We start from the raw sequence: 16,908 nt of genomic DNA, 5'->3' as shown, positions 1-16,908 counted from the left end.
CTACCTGCCTTGTGCAAAGCCTTTGTGATTGTCGTCCCCGCCCTGATGTAATCCACCTGTTGCATCACCTTATTTGCTTGTTGCTTCTGTTTTCCCTTTGTCACTTGTCAGATCCTTTTGTTTGTTGCTGCTAATGTGTTCCAGTCTCTGTGTCCCTGTGGTAATCTTTCCTGAGGTATCTGGGCTCTTGTTTAGTTATCCTGTTTTTTTTCCCTTTTCTGCATTTTGGACTCAGTTGTTGCTTGCTTCAGTTTGAACTCCTAGTGTCATATTTTTGGATCCTTTTTGTATTTGTCCAGTTTTTTTGGTTAATAAATCCTCATCCCAACCTTTCGCCTGCCTGCTTGTCTTTGCGTTTTGGTCCTCAATTCACTACACCGTCACACATAACAACCAATTATAATTGTTTTCAGTAAATAAGTAATATATCTACAATAAGACATGAATAAAAATGTAAGTATTTACAGACAAATAATGTAGAAGTAAGTGAGATTAGGTTATAAATCAGATTAGGTTAAAAGAAATTGTTTCAATGGATTGTACAAATCTCTGAGTGGTCTCTGGGGGCTGCAGTTAAACCTGTTAAAAAACAGGTTCAGTTCATTTGCCCTATCCACTCCTCCCTCAATCCCATTGTCAGCTGACCAAAAACCAGTGATGGTTCTCATGCCATTCCACACCTCTCTTGCTTTGTTTTGCTAGACTTCAGCTTCCTCTTGTAGTTATCGTTGGCCTCTGTTATGGCCACCGCAAACAAACACAACTTAGGCTCAATGAGACCGTCAACATAGTGATACCAAACCCGACGATGAATAAGGTCAAAATGTATTTACAACTATGGTTAATTAAACCAAAACTATGAGAGTCTGGAGGTCTGGCCAAAAAGAACAAAAGAGGGAAGAAGCCTCAGACCCAACAGACCCAGAACCCCCCCCCCCCCCCAAACTATAAGTAGAAACTAACAAAACAAAGCCACAGAACCTTATCTTCAGTTTCAAGGCCACCTGGATATTTTTAGCTCCTCCCTATTACCAGCTCTAAAAGCCCTCTTCTTGCTGTTTAAAATGTCCTGAATGTCCCTTTGTTGCCCATGGTTTGATATTAAAGTAACAATGAGGTTTTGTGTTTTGTTTAATTTATTTGTGAAAGCTAACCTTATGAGTTAGGACAAGACATCCAATGGCCACATAAGCTTGCCTTTAATTGCAAACAATTATCTTACCCATATTTCATACTGAATAAAAACCATGTCACAAAATTACTACTGCAGCAGTTTTTCATGCCTATATAAAAAAAAACATATGCCAACACAATAATATAATTAGCTAATGTTAGCATGCTAACGCTCTAAACTAAGAGTGAACATGTACCTGCTAAACATCAGCATGCTTTCATTGTGAGTATGTTGTCATGCTTGTCTTAGTATTATATAAGAAAGAAGCATGGCTGCAAACGGGTGATCTTGTTGTTATGCTGACATATCGTCAGATTCTTTACTGTAGTGTTTACTATAGTTGTTGCTCATTATGGTCATAAAGTTTTTATTCATGTCACATTTAAAGTGTTTAACACGGTTGCCACCACAGGGGTTTTTCTGTCGAAGTGCCACAGAGTGAGTGGGCATCAGCTGTTGAGCACAGAAGAAAAGTGAGGGAGTTTGCCAGGTATAGGCAAATCCATGAGATCAAAATACTCAGATAACAGAGGCTGGGAGACTCACAGCCACATTAAAACACACATTCAACCAAGAGAGGAAGTAGTCAAGTAGTCTGCTGATATCACTGACCCAACTGGAGAGTACATCCTTCCTACATACAAACACACTCACACACACACACACTTAATGCTTTGTCACTATCTTTGTCATTTACTTTATCTTGTGCTTTTCTCGCTCTTCGACCTCAACAGAAACTCACACAGCTACACTAAACAAACACACTCTGCACCACTTTATATGCCAACCATTTACACTTAGCAGAGGCGCCTGGGATAGCCGTCCTGAGAATGGTGAGTACAACTTAACTGTCAACTAGACGTGTTTTAAATCACTTTGTAGATATAATAATTACTCTGGTGTACCTTGGCACGATGTTATGAAAGAATGCTTCAACACTTTCAAGCCATTCATTCTTTTACTTAAGATTTTGACAGTGTAATTTGGTTGAGCAAGTTACTGCATGTATGATTAGAGATTATTATATTAAAATGCATTGAACAGAACTTGGACTAAAAAGTCACTGTATCGATATATATGGGCTTTTATTAATCCTGATATAGTTTTTAAGACACAAGGTTATTTTAATATACTTTTGTGTTTTTGTTTCATTTCTTTATATACATTGTGTAAAAGAGGAGCCCCCATTAGGGTATTTTGTGTGTATGTGTGTGCATGTGTGTGGTTTTGTGTCATCTAGATTGTGTAAGACAACTTTGGCCTCCACTTTTCATTACATAGGTTCCTCTTTACTTTGACCAAAAGATCTCTTTCTCACATTCTTTTCTCTGAAGGTCATATTACTTTAACTATACTTGTGTTTATACAGAATGTACAGTTTGCTGATAGACTAATCACACCTAGCTTAAACTAATGCAGTCTAACGGCCCTGCAATAAATCATACCTGAACACTTTTTTTACAGCTATACAGTTTCAGAAGACCAAAGTTTATGGTCACTTTGACCGCAGTTTAAGGATCTGTTTAGTTGTGTTGCATTATTCTGACAGGTCTTACAGGACTTTACAGAATTTGTCTTTAAGTTTTTACAAAATTGCAACTGCACAATCACTTGGAGAAGTGGTCATTTCAACTGCTGGGACATGCAGTCACATCACGGCATGCTTGGTGTTAACAGGCAGCGTAATAACACCACTACAAAATGTTCCTGGCACCATTATAGTGACATTTCAGCCAAAGTCTGCATATTGTTGGCTAGTTTAATTTATAATAAAACATTGTATTTTATAAACTATTTGTAAAGTAACTACTAACTAAAACTGTCAGATTCATGTATTGGAGCCAAAAGGAAAACATTTCTCTCTGAGATTTAGTGGAGTAGAAGTAGAAAGAAAAAACTTAAGTAAAGTACAAGTACCTCAAATCTATACTTAAGAACAGTACTTGAGAAAATGTACTTAGTTACATTCCACCACTGTACAGCACCAAATACAGAACCTCGGTTGGCTTGAAAGGTGGTCGATTTAAAGAAAACGTTGGCAGTGGCCTTCTCAACAACACACACAGTGTCACAGTGGAACAAAAAATATAAAAACTTCTAAAACAAATCTTCCAACATCACCTGCTTCTCCAACAACACTATCTTCTCCATTTTGGCAGGATAACTAACTGAACAGCTGCAGTTCTATATTTTGGATGATGGATAGATGAGTGAACAGTGGAGTCCAGTCTGCAAAGCTTCAAAATGTTCAAACTGTACATTTCTTTTCCCACAATTTCTGCTTGTAATAACAAAAACATGATTCACATTTTTAATGTTTTTGCAAGTTAAGGTTATGAAAAGATCGGTGTTTTCAGTATTTAAGCAAAACCATAATGTTTTACTACAACCTCTATGCTATATGAGAAGGAAAAAACACATAATAAACATAATTTTTAGGAGACATGGTCGGTAGGGGAGGTTATGAGTTATACTATTAAGTTTGACTTGGCTGTTTTTACAATATTCTAACTGGGTTTAATTATATTATATTGTTACAAGATCTGATATTCACTGTTGTTTAACTTCCCATTTAGCTTCATGCAGTACATTTCTACTTTCTGTTGTACCGTTCTCTCCTCCCCTCCCCCCCCCCCAACACACAGACACACTTTCATTGCTCTGCTGTATGAATAGCACGCTCTTATCTACACTTCCTGGTATGGTACTGACTCCAGTCATACCTCAGTCGTGCCTCATTACAATAGGTGTGGCTGCTGCTTGGTCAGTTCATTTGACCACACAGGACCAAGAGGTTTGATTGCATCCCTTTGTGCCTCAGCCAAAGTGACACTATTGTATTTCTTATTATAGACTTCTTTTCAGTGTAATAAATAATCAAATTGCATTAATACAGTTTAAATTATTTTGTTGCTAAGGATCGTACATCCTCAAAACAGGCATATTGTTAATATCCCTCTCTCTTCTTCAACAACACCCAACAAAAGTATTTTTTGTTTACCTACACTGAAGAATGTGTAAAGCCATCTATTTTATAGTACTTCCTATTTAACATATCACAATTTGCTTTAACGTGTTGTTTAACCTTTATCTAACGTTGTCTTTTGAGATATCCTATTTGCTTTTTATTTATACATTTTAAGATCATGTGGAGAATGGATTTTGGTTCCCATTTCTCATCTTTGTATAGGCTACATTATCCGAATAATATGAATAGTATCCATAGCATAGAAAAGAGCTTTTATTTAGGTAAATTAAAAAACATCAGATTACAGGAGATTCATTTAGTAGTTTATGAGTGGCCTAGAGAAACGAGAGAAACAGATACAACTACACACTAGTTTAATTTGAACCCAATTTGGGTCAATCCAGCACTGACCCAGTACCTATGAGCATGAAAACCACTGGGTCATCGATCACACCAAAAATAAATCATTTTGACCCAGTATTTCCATTGGGTTATTCCGCCAGACCATCATGTGGTTATTTTGAAACACAAACACAGTAACAATGTCATATTTATATACCAGTTGGGACACCACAAACTGCACGGTGTACTGTATACTGTGTGGAAAAGCAGTGCTCGTAGCAGCAGATATGTGTTTCAAATGTATTTATTTCTATGACATAACATACTCCAAACAATGTTAATTTGTGCATCCTTCCTGTAAATTGGATCCGCTTCAACTTTTTGGAGATTTTCAAAGGTTTTCTTTCTTGGCCCACGCTATGGCCTTCCACAATTCAGGCCAGTACTTTTTCCAACAAACTCCTTTGATGATAAGTAACCCCAGAGAGAGCCGAAATTACGTACATTTGAAATGCCCTGATAGGAAGATATTTTAAAGTTGTGAAACTTTCTGTTTCTACGCGAAATTTCATGTCGGACTAAGAATTTGTGAATTTTGTATGAGTTTATTCCTCTTTTGCTTTGTCAAGCAGTTTCTGTTTCCTTTTTAGGGCTTTTGTTTGCTAAAGTCATTTCACATTCTGGCATGCAAAGCACATCCAAATCTTATTTTTTATTCTGATTTTGTATTCTGATTATTAACTCTACTTCTGATCCTCTTCCATTCGTTCTAGGAAAACAAAGCCGATGTAAAGGCCATGATGGCTCGCTTCCAAGCGAGTGGGGGGAGCACCGACGAGACTTCTTCCACACCGAGTGGACGCATCAAACAACCCCTGCACCCCACCCTCTCATCTGGCCCCAACATACAGACAAAAAAAAATGTACTAGAGAGCCACTCAGGCAGTGCGATAAATATTCCTCCAAAACCCACTTTTCTAAAAACTACCGTATCAACTAAAAGTGACACAGAGGCACATGAACCAAACAAAGCAAAAGCCCTGGCTAGCCGTTTTGAAAACACCCAGGATGACGCCAACAAAAAACCTTTCCTTGTTAATAAACCATTGAAGCCACCTTTGCAGGCTGCTGAAGCTAAAGGCCCTCTACAGAAGCCCCCTCTCAGCAAGCCCTTCCTGAGCTCCACCGTGTCTGACCCCAAACCTGCCTTTCCTAAACCCTCTCCAGCATCCAGCTCCAAGCCCAGCTGGATGAAAGAAGACAGTGGTGGAGGTTTACAACAAAAACGAAGCAGCAGCTTTGCAAAATTAAAGCAGCAAAATGAAGAACCGGCAGGAGCTGGTACGAACACTGCAAACACTCCGACAAACTACAGTGTTAAGCCGCCCCCCAACTTCAAGACCGCTCAGAATACCTTCAACAAAGAGTCGGATGGTGGGATGAAAGCAGACAAAGCCAACGAACCTCCCCTCACTGCTACTAATTCAGTCTTTCCTCCAATACCCTTAGCCAGTAAAAAACCTAGCATCAAAAAACCTCCAAAGCCTTCTCCTCAAACTATCAGCATTATCAGTGATGTCACTTCAGGCCCCAAGCGTAACTCCCTCCCCAACAGTTTAGCTTTGGGCCCTGCTCCTGCCAAGCCCAATCGACCCCCCAATGTCAACCTGGAGAGATTTAGAAGTGGTACTGTGGCATCTGACAATGGTAAGTAGGACTTAATTAACAGTATTTTTGTTTTGTTTAATAGTGACACCACAGATGAACACTACTAATTATGATAGGAAGTAACCACCAATTCAGTGAGTGAATATACATATCAGTATTTACACAAATCAATCCTCACTGTAGTGCAGTGCATTACAAAGTTACATTTTAAAATGTAGTCCGAAGCCCCATCTAAAAATAATAACAACTTCACACTCTCAAAGGTCTCAAAGATGTGTGATCCCGCTTTGTGTCACAGATAAATTCAAGCAGGCATTCTTTAGAGAAGTTCTTATAGAAGTTCCTTTATTTGTATAAATTATAAAAAAAGGAATCAAATCTACTACTTCATAATTTGGTAAAGTTTGGGCCTTGAAACTGAACAGATTTCAATCTAAAAGAATAACTGCAAAGTTTTGAACTGTAGAAGATACGTTACTACTGGAATGAACTCACATTTAAGGTTAGAGACAATATTGGCGTTTTTTCATTTCATGGTACCTGCTTGACTCAGCTGGACTCGACCGCGGTGGCCCGTCCTCTTTTTTTCATTGCAGACTAGTACCGCCTCATGCGTGAGGCGAGCCGTGGCTGGTCGTCAAAGCAGGAAACTGCTGTGACCTAACGCGACTCACAGCAGTTTGTCAAAGGTGTGTTGTTTTTGATTCTCGGCATGTGGTTGTTGCCACAGCCAGAAGACAAATTTAGGTTCAAAAGAAGCTGTAGGCAGCAAAAAAACAAAAACAACGCTGGATAAAGTATTTAAACACGGCAGGTTTGTTCAGGACACCCCTGTCTGTCACTAGCAATGATGATGCAGTGAATAGTGAGGATTCTCTACGACCAATCAGTAATCTGCAGGTTTCAGTCACCTTGTGGTATCGCTTGGAACCTCGACTGCGGTGGTACTAAAAAAAGTACCTGTTAAAAAAGTCAAGAGTCGAGCCAAGTTAAGGAGGTACCGTGAAGTGGAAAAACGCCACATATCCTCTTGCAGTGATAGTGTCATTTGTGAGGACTATGTGCCATTAGGGAGACTGAGGAAATACATTTTGATTTGGGGAATTTAGTGTTTTAATAGCCTGATTCTTATGATCATATACATTTTTATAGTCAATATCTGGCTTGATATAAAGAGTATTGTTTCTCCAACTGAATTATATTCCTAAAACAGTGAGGACCTCTTTGAAACACAAATTTGACATTCATAAAATGTACATATAATATATATTAACTGAATAAAAATTAATTAAACATTACTTATAGGGATGGGGTTACACTTTATATGGAAATGTTGACTCATGACCTCAGTAAAATCACGGCTACAATAGAGGTTGCTGATTTATATGGCTCTAATCTTTTGGATATGTAATTAGTTCTCAGCTCTCTGCTGCAAAATATATATTGACCTGAATTACTAAAGCTTACGTAAATCCCTAATTAAACACCTTAGTGTAGGTCTTCCGAATAGAATGAAAAATCATGTGATGGTTTACAGAAAAAATACGAGTCTAAAGTATACATTTTATTGCTTTTTCTCTATAAATCTCCTTCCTATCTAATTCATAACCATTAAGAAGGCAACATACTGAACAAATGACTTTAACAGCTGTTAAATAGAGTTTTAGTAGATTCTGCCTGCCATCAGGTACACACATGTGGCCCACAGACAGGAATAATTTATCTGTCTGCATTCACATCACTTATTTTCACATTTGTTATGATATGTCTTCGGTCCCCCTGGTCCCAATCGATATGTAACAAGTACACCAAATCAAACACTGCAATGGATTTCAACATCATTTTATCTAAACTCTCTGAAAGCGAAGCTAAACCAAGTGTTTGCTGTCAAAAAGATTAAATGGCAGATGGCCTAAACAGTTTGCAGGTCTTGTTACAGTCAGAAAAAAGGGGTTCCTCATATTATATTTTGTTGTTGCAAGTCCATTTTCTCTCTGTTACTATAAGCGCTAATTATGGACAGACCTTTTGAATGCGTTTCAGAAGTGTGAAAATAACTTCACAAGTTTATGTGGCTTCAGTGACTTTAGCAATGCGTCACCTGCAGTTGTTTTGCAGAGTTATCAAGTGATCAAGCAGCAATACAAACACTTTTGCATGATAGCTTTTAAAGTCAACTACTTTTGCTATTTTAAGATATGTTCATGCAGCATTTGAATTTGCCTTTTGAAAATCCTGCAAAATGTGTGCATGTTGCACAGAAGCGGCTGTAAAGTTGCTATAGACAAGACACTGAAGTCACAGAAACACACTTGGTTCCTCTATTTCATTCGGCCAAGTTCCCTGTCCAGTTTCTGCTTTCTCCTTCCTCCTCGCAATCCGCTCTGACAGCCGAGTTTGTTTTACCACATGAGGAAATAAGTTCCAGCAAACACGGATAGTTTGGGGTGAAAGGCTTGGTTTTTAGACACACACCTGATCTGAAAAGATTTTTAGTCAGAGGTAAAGGATGTCTGTTGGCTGAAAAGCAGAAGACCAAAAATAACAGTTTTGATGTTGTTGTCGCTTCATTTGATTTCTTTACTATAAACTTTAAACAAAGTTTGTGAATTATTTACCGGTACATTCATTAAAGTACTATACTTATTTACAATTTTGTTACTTTATAATTATTCTACTCCTCTGCATTTTTTGAGTTGGAGAATTTCTACCAGACTGCAAAGTATTGTTATAAAATGCAATCCTTCAACTCTATATAAAGAAGTAAAAATCAGCTCCACCAGCGGAAAGCTGCTTACACTGTAATGCATTGCTGATCATAATTCAATAATATAAAATATAACACTGACAGAGGTTGCATGGTGGTGCAGTGGTTAGCACTGCCGCATCGCAGCAAAAGGGTTGCAGGTTTGAACCCACTGGTTGGTTTGGGTCCTTCTGTGTGAAGTTTGCATGTTCTCTGTGTGTTGGCGTGGTTTCTTATGTTTCCCCACAGCCCAAAGACATGCATGTTAGGTTCATTATTAAATATAAATTGCCTGTAGGTGTGACTGTAAGCATGCTTGGTTAATAACTGGTGACTTGTCCAGGGTGCATGCCACCTCTCGCCTGATCTCAGCTGAGATTGGCTCCAGCCCCCCCTGACTGGGAACAGGATAAACTGTTACAAATAATGGATGGATGGATGGATGGATAACACTGACATGAGTGGAAATACTCACAATGATTTTCTCCATTATGATAATTGATTTCAAACGCAGAACGTGTACAGTAAGTGAGTATTTTCACACTGTCATATTGTTTGTTGGGGCCTGTCTGACTTGAGGTTTCTTTTCGCATGGGCAAACACAGTAGTTACCCCACTGGGGATTGAAAAAATTCTCTATATATCTGTTTATTTATTGCTACATATACAGTCATTGAAGGGTAAAGCCACTTACAGTAACTTGCCTATTTTAACACCATGTGTTTTGGTTACAGGTCCTGGCACCTTACAGAAGCCCATTCTCCCAACTCCTCCAGCTTCTCACCCCGGTAACCATAGCAACCATGTGACCCCAACTCCCCCTCCGCCCCCACTTCCTAGTCTGCCTCCACGACACCCTGGAGCCATGTAAGTCCCACATTCATGCACACACAAACACAGTTACAAATGTATGTGCAGTATGTCGTCTGGATAAAGCTTCTCCAGTTAACAAAAGGTAAATCCTGACTGTCCTTTTCAGGATCCAGCAAGATGAGGTCTATGATGATGTTGATGATTTCGAGAAAGCTCCTCCACCTCTACCACCTTCTTCAGGTTCAGTAATGTTCACTATTTGACCAAATGTGATGTGGCATGACCATGCGGCAAGGCATTTCTGTATTTACCGGCACAGGAAGACAAAAAAGGACAGTGTGATGCTAAACATGACACACATACATGGAACTATATTAGCCACAATATCTCGGCTGTGAATAGTCTTACTGTTACCAACTCTTTACCTACTTTGGGGTGGTTATCTGGGTAATTTGTATATGATATACTATATGTCTAACACTGTGCAGTTTTTTGTAGTTTCTATCAATAGCTGTCAAGATAGTCTAGTTCAGTTATCATTCTGTAAACCTTAAACACATAAATGTTGTTTTACATGATTCAGAATGAATAGATACATTTTTTAAGAAACTCTCTATGACTGTTACTAAATTAATAAAAATAGTCAGATATGAAGTATGAGTTGGATTATGATGATTGTAGCAATTCCACAAGGATCAAAATATCTTGTAATGTAGATTTATTGTTTCTCTTTAGGTCATCCAAGTCAGAGGGCAAAGGTGAGACGTGCTTATTTACTATTACATAAATACCGATTTGCATGCAGTTACATGTGCAGGTGCAGACACAATAAGATAAGAATGTTCATGTGTGCTCATAAAGACGCTAGAGGTGACATTTACTCCCAATTTCTGACTACTGCAACACTATTACCTTATTTTAAAAGGGATTGTATGGGCTAGTTTTGTTCTAAATTAAAAGTGACATCTTGGACTATAACCACAACAGACTAAACTGAAGACAATCACATCAGTGCTGAACTCATGCCATATGCAAGGTTACGCATTCACTTACTGACGTCCATATCTTAGAGGAAGGAATGAACAAACTGCACTCAGTCACTACAAATCTTTACACTTAACCAAAGTCTTTCGATCAGCAAATTGATTTCCTAATTCCAACCTCTAAAGGAGACGGGGCTGTTGCATTGAGTGGTGCAGTATGTAGCAGCATGTAGTGAAAAATACAGCAACAGCACAGTAAGTAAGTACGCAAGAAAGAAAAGATGAGTACTGTAAATGACGACACATTTTGTGTGGTAAGTATATGTTAGATTGACCTCAGACTGACATCACTGAAGTCTATAAAAAGGTCTGCAAAGGTGGATAGGATGATAAAGTATGTACTGTATGAGGTATGAAAATAAACTAATTGCTGCTGAACTAATGATGTGTTTACTTGCGTGTTCTCCGGCCCAGGAGGAAAATGATGACAATGATGATGACGGAGAGATGTATGAGGACCTTGACGAACGATGGTGAGAGAGTGTTCTTCATTAAATCTTAAGTTGTTTATACAACACACTGACTTCACTATTGTACTTCAACATGTTTAACAATTTACTGGGCACCCTCACTCAAGTCAAGTGTTGGTTTTAATCCCAGTGCAGCTGTGTTCTTGTCTAACTTCACTAACACTACTCTCTGGTGGTTGTTTTGCAACACTACAAGAAGTCGTTCATTCTCACTCGTGTGTACTTTCAGTTGATGAATTGTGTTTCTAGTATTGTTTGTGTTTTGCACTTTTGGAAAATCCTTTAAGTGATGTGCTGCAAATAAGCATAGGCCTAAATACTATGATTAATTCCGTTATAAGAAATAATCCCACTTAAATATATTAACTGGGTATTTTATAATGTAAGATAATGTATGCTTTGATTATTTTCATATTGACATGTATTTTGCTGTCCTCTTTCTAAAAACAATATGCTGTGTAATCTTAGGAGCCACATTTTGCAAGTGCATTTGTTTATCAATCTGTGACAATTTTACAATTTATTGTTTATTTATTATCAACTCTCTCTCGATCCCAAAAGGGAAGCGGTTGAACAAAAACAAGAAAAGAAGAGAGAGAAAGACGAGAAGGAGGAGAAAAAACGACTGGAGGCTGAGAAGAAGGAGCAGAAGGAACGTGAGAAGAAGGAACAAGATGCCAGAAAGAAGTTCAAAGTGAGCAAACAAGACTAAACATGAAGCTAGACCCTTAAAAATGAACAAATACATTGTTTTGCCAAAAGCATGTCATATAAATAAATGTAACAATCTCTTCTTTTGTTCTGTCTGTGTGCATTTGTGCATAGTTGGTTGGTCCCCTGGAGGTCGTCCACCAAGGGAAAGCTCGGCTGGATTGCCGAAGCACTAAGACTGACCTTGCTCTGAAGCAGGGACAAAGCCTGGACATCATCCGTGTCCAGGGCAACCCAGAGGGAAAATGGTTGGGACGGACGCAGGACGGATGCAGTAAGTTCACACATGTATCCCTGATTGGTCTCATTCATCTTCACGTCTTCATGTTTGCCTTTGCTTCATCTTTCACTTGTCTTTTTCTTTTTGGCCGGTCATCCTTCCAGTCCCCTCTGCAAAAACAGGATAAGACTTTTATTAAATGTCTTATTAAAAACAAAAAAAACATTTATGACAGAGGAAGCTGTTAACTAACAATGAATTATGTGAAAGGGGTTGGATTAAATACTTCCTCCACTACGTTTTGAACATGGAAAAGTTTTTGTATTTATTATTCATGTACGTCTATTCTTTTAGTTATGTAACTTAGTAGTGTAACTTTAGTTTCTGGAGGACCGTTTCGGTTTTCTTTTACATGTTTGAAATACATTTCAATCAATCAATCTTATCCTTATTATTGTTTATTTTTTATACATTCTCAGTTTTATATCAATCTATTTTTGAGCTTCATACATGCAACTAAAGACTAAAGATTTCACTTTGCTCTTTGTTTCTTACAGTTGGTTATGTGAAGACCACGTCAGTGGAAATTGACTTCAACACTCTGAAAAGTCACGGTCAGCAGGCGTGTGACCCTGAAGTATACGATGACATCGATGTGGCGTCTCCTGATAACAGGTACTGAATTATATATATTCTAACTCTACATCAGTTAGTTTCACAGATGAGTTGCACTTTTGTGAGAATGGAGACAAGTGAAATCATGGGAGCCACTATTTTTTCTCAACACATCCATACAGACAGTAGTTGGAAATATTTAACAATTGTCCTTGAAAAAAATCAAAACTTCGTCAGGTTGATATACCCAATGGCACCCAGTACTACAGTTCTGACATACTCAGGAAGCTTTGTTGTGTCAATGTTAATATCACATCTCTCTCTCTCTCTCTCTCTCTAGTGGGATGAAAAGACCAGGAGGTATGTATAAAACCTCACAATAATATAAGTCATTCATTACACTTAGTTACAATCTTTGCATTCAGTTAATGTCAATGTTGTTTCACAGAGTTTAACATGTCACTAATTACATAATTTACTTGTCGTTTTCGTTTAGTTGTTCTACCCCCGCTACCAGGAGACGAAGGAGAAATATATGATGATGTTGTTGATCCAAACCTGGACGTCAGGTGAGAACTGATTTGTTCAAATGTGTTAATTCGAAATGAGTACAATATGCTCATGATGGATACACAGGAAAGTAAAAAAAATAGAAAAAAAAAGTAAACAGAAAAAGAAATGCAGGTTTTATTTCATCCTTGGTTGGCTCTCTAGTCCAGACTCCAGGTCTTGTCCAACGAAGCCTCGTGGCTTCCTGTGGATGTTTGACCGGAACAGACGTCTTGCCAGCATTAAAGAGTAAAATACACTCAGTTGTAAGACCAATCATTTACTGTCCACTGTTGTTAATCCCTAATCTTTCACTTTTATTGTTTAAACAATTCCTCTAAGAAGAATTTGCTTTATGATGTTGATTTTCTCCCCAGACCAGATCAAAACCTTCACCTCTTAGTGAATAACACCGAAGGATGCTAATTGGCAAACTGAAATCAAAGAGTTGTTTCTATGATTACAATCAGTGCAGCTGATCTATGACTTTACTCATCTTCTCGAGACATTTGCATGACTGTAATTGATTTATGACTGTTGACTTAATCAAAAAATCAGGGCCCCAATCTGCTGCTAACACCCTCAAGTATTCTAACTAATATGATTTTTCATTTGGACTGCTTTGAATTAGCTTTTGAATTTTTTATACTGTCATGATATAAATTATGTAACATTTGGATTTTTCTTGATTTTTCTACCAGAGTGCCTCCACCCAGCCAGTTTACTGCAGAGGGGAATTCAGGTATCCCTCACTGTAATATGCTACCATGTAAAAAAAAAAAAGAAGACAATATGTATATATATATAGCTTAAACTTTTTAAACCTCAGTAGACAAAATGCAAACACACCTTCTCTTTATAGCCTTTACAGCTGACGACTGATGTTTGTTTTATGTAGTCTGAATCAAATGTGTCCCCTCTTAATGTTAGGTGTCATAAAGTAAAACATTTTTATATCACTGACTTCTTCTTCCACGTGTTATCACAGATCAGCCAGGAGCAGCGATTAATGAGGAGATATACGACGATGTTGACTCTCAAAATGTGCCTCCCCTTCCTCCCATCAGCAGGTACATTTACATCAATCTTAAGACAAAATAACCTTACAATAACATCCATTCAGATCCATTTGTTCAAGTGTATTTTCAAAAATGTTAGACTCAAAAAACATATTGTGGCTGACAAACAACAACAAAGAAATGACCAAAGAATCGTTTGTTTATGCTCTCCAGCCTTCCACCCCTGAAAGTCAAAAGCAAGACTGAAGAGATGGACCCAAAGAAGCAAAAAAAGTTTGAGAAAGAGGAGAAGGACTTCAGGAAAAAGTTTAAAGTTTGTTGCTCCTTAATGTCTTTACGCATGTTTATCAGTTACCAGGGTCCCTGCTGAAAAACCTAGAACAGTCCTATAGCGCAAAAAAAATAAAAACAGCTGCTCTCAAATGTAAAAGCTACTACTTTAAAAGCTAATACTTCAATAGAAGCAATAGAAGAATATAAATTCTTTAGGATATTAAGTGTAATCATTGTAGTGACTATAAGGTCGAACTCTTTTAATAAGTGTTTATTCTTCATACATTAAAAACTAAGATACCATCATCAACAGGGTTTTTCTTACAGGTATAAGACGTGAGTGCAGCACCTAAGTCGAATGAATGTAAAATCAATGTGAGCATCAAAACTAGCTAAATGATGCTGAGATCTAATTGTTGTAGTTGGTCCCCAGTGGACTTCTTTAGCAAGTTTGTTCTTTAAACCTTTTGAGTGTTATTTATTGTCTGCTCTAGCATTTCCCATTTTTTGACACAGATATGGTGATATTAATGGTCCAAATCATGTGAAATTGCCTTTTTTTTAATTGAAAAACATAATTGAGGGATTTAGGCCTACCCCTAACCTCCTTCGCCAAATATGCGCACCCAAGTCTTTCAGCAACCCGGGGAAATCTCTAACCGAGAATGTAAAACTAAAATGTATGCACAGTCAAAATATTGATGATGTAATTGTCTTTCAGTATGAGGGTGAAATAAAGGTGCTGCATCAGGTGACCATCGCCCCGACTCTTACCAACAAGAAGTGGAGTGTAAAGGAGCTTCCAGTCAAAGGAGGAGAGACACTGGACGTCATTGTCAAAGCCGTGGATAACAAACTCATCTGTCGGAACGAGGAGGGCAAGTGTGAGTATCTCCTGCTTGTTATGGTTTGTGTTTGCAAAGACAAAGAATCAATCCATGTGATCAAGTTTTCTCCACTACAGCTTTTTCATTCTTTGCACCACAAAAGTGGCTCATTCCAAGTCTAAAGTCAGTCTGTGTGTATTTTACAGTTGGTTATGTTTCGACTGGCCACATTGTAACGGAGTGAGTACCACAAGCATGTACTCACACACACACACACACACACACACACACACACACACACACACACACAAATAAACAAACCAAAAAACACACTGTCTGTACTGATAGTTTCATTTTTGTGTTTACAGCGATGGTGATATCTACGATGATATTAGAGATGGTATGTACATCTTCAGTACATCTTTTCATCAGTTCATACAAATATACAATATCCACACGGCTGACCTAAATCACTATTTATATTAGAAATAACATTTTTAATCAATGTTCAATTTTCCTTTTCAGATTGCATCTATGACAACGATTAAAAACCTCCTGCACTAGGTGTACTGTTTTACACTGATATTGTTCCTGTTATTTATTATGTCTGGAGCTGCTTTTGCTTAGCCTGATAATCAGACCATATTATCATCTTTTCCTTCATTATGTGTCAACCAACATTTAAATCTGAAATCAGGCTAGCTTTAATTATACTCTGAACAATGTGATCCTTTCAAAATTGTATTTCTTCAAACAACAACAATACTATTTCATGGGGTAGCAGCATTTTAACAAAGTGGGAAACGTTTGTTAGAACAACAGTATTTGAAAATCTCCACAGCACTGCATTTACATGTTTTCTTCTACTGTGTTTTGCATTTCATTTGAATAGCTACATGTTGTTTATAACTTGCTATTATGACTTTTCCTTAATGCCCTTGGCATAATACTGTACGTTGCATTGCTATATATAAACTAACTCTGATGTCTTTACCCCAAGTTCCTGGTTCTGTTTCAGTGCCAAACTTTCTCAATAATACTGTAAATTATGAAAATGCAATTTCAGACAAAGGAAATGTGTGAAATGTTTGATTTTCTCTACACATCTTAGTTTGTAAAAGCATAATTGGTAAAGGGAGAGTGCTCCTGTTGTATGAGTATATCTCAGAATAACAATTACCATACACAGTTGTGTGGTGTTTGTAAACTTGTGTTACTTGTGTGCTGGTGTATGAGATGTGGGAGGATGAAGGAAGACCATTTAACTGGACTTTTTACTTTCTCCAGTTTTCCAGTTTCCAATTCAAAAAACTCAAAAACGCAAAAAATGTGCAACTCCTGACTCATGACCTTCTTTCTGCAGCTTCTGTGAAACAGAAGAATCAACGACATCTAGTGGAAGCCATCTAGGAACTACAACAATAGCAAACTTGACACTTTAAGTAGGAGTTTAATTTTTGCTGTCAATTA

At 37.7% G+C, this 16,908-nt stretch overlaps 1 protein-coding gene across 3 annotated transcripts; it reads left to right on the top strand.

Annotated features, from left to right (window-relative positions):
• The first annotated feature begins 1,739 nt into the window (after positions 1 to 1,739).
• fybb (FYN binding protein b) lies at positions 1,740 to 16,510 on the top strand. Of its 3 annotated transcripts, none has more exons than XM_034895749.1 (19): positions 1,740 to 2,007; positions 5,258 to 6,191; positions 9,633 to 9,765; positions 9,878 to 9,951; positions 10,447 to 10,469; positions 11,169 to 11,227; positions 11,786 to 11,918; positions 12,050 to 12,209; positions 12,713 to 12,830; positions 13,114 to 13,130; positions 13,267 to 13,339; positions 13,485 to 13,568; positions 14,021 to 14,061; positions 14,308 to 14,389; positions 14,552 to 14,651; positions 15,333 to 15,495; positions 15,645 to 15,678; positions 15,807 to 15,838; positions 15,964 to 16,510. In XM_034895749.1, the coding sequence occupies exons 1-19, from the start codon at positions 2,005 to 2,007 to the stop codon at positions 15,984 to 15,986; spliced, it is 2,286 nt and encodes a 761-aa protein (XP_034751640.1). In that variant the 5' UTR covers positions 1,740 to 2,004; the 3' UTR covers positions 15,987 to 16,510. The 3 variants fall into 3 exon arrangements, with proteins under 3 accessions (XP_034751640.1, XP_034751639.1, XP_034751641.1); XM_034895748.1 differs by having other exon boundaries at positions 13,111 to 13,130; XM_034895750.1 differs by lacking the exon at positions 13,485 to 13,568 and having other exon boundaries at positions 13,111 to 13,130.
• The last annotated feature ends 398 nt before the right edge of the window (positions 16,511 to 16,908 follow it).

The sequence above is a fragment of the Etheostoma cragini genome, chromosome 16 (genome assembly GCF_013103735.1).
Source record: "Etheostoma cragini isolate CJK2018 chromosome 16, CSU_Ecrag_1.0, whole genome shotgun sequence".
Classification (NCBI taxonomy): Eukaryota; Metazoa; Chordata; class Actinopteri; order Perciformes; family Percidae; genus Etheostoma; species Etheostoma cragini.
Note: the sequence above shows the minus strand (reverse complement) of the source record. Positions and strands in the feature narration are given on the sequence as shown.

What these genes read in the sequence shown, in the direction of transcription:
- fybb (XM_034895748.1), top strand. An exon ending in TACTGCAGAGGGGAATTCAG is followed by an intron (nt 14,062 to 14,307) that starts GTATCCCTCACT and finishes GTGTTATCACAG; the next exon opens with ATCAGCCAGGAGCAGCGATT. An exon ending in CTACGATGATATTAGAGATG is followed by an intron (nt 15,839 to 15,963) that starts GTATGTACATCT and finishes TTTCCTTTTCAG; the next exon opens with ATTGCATCTATGACAACGAT.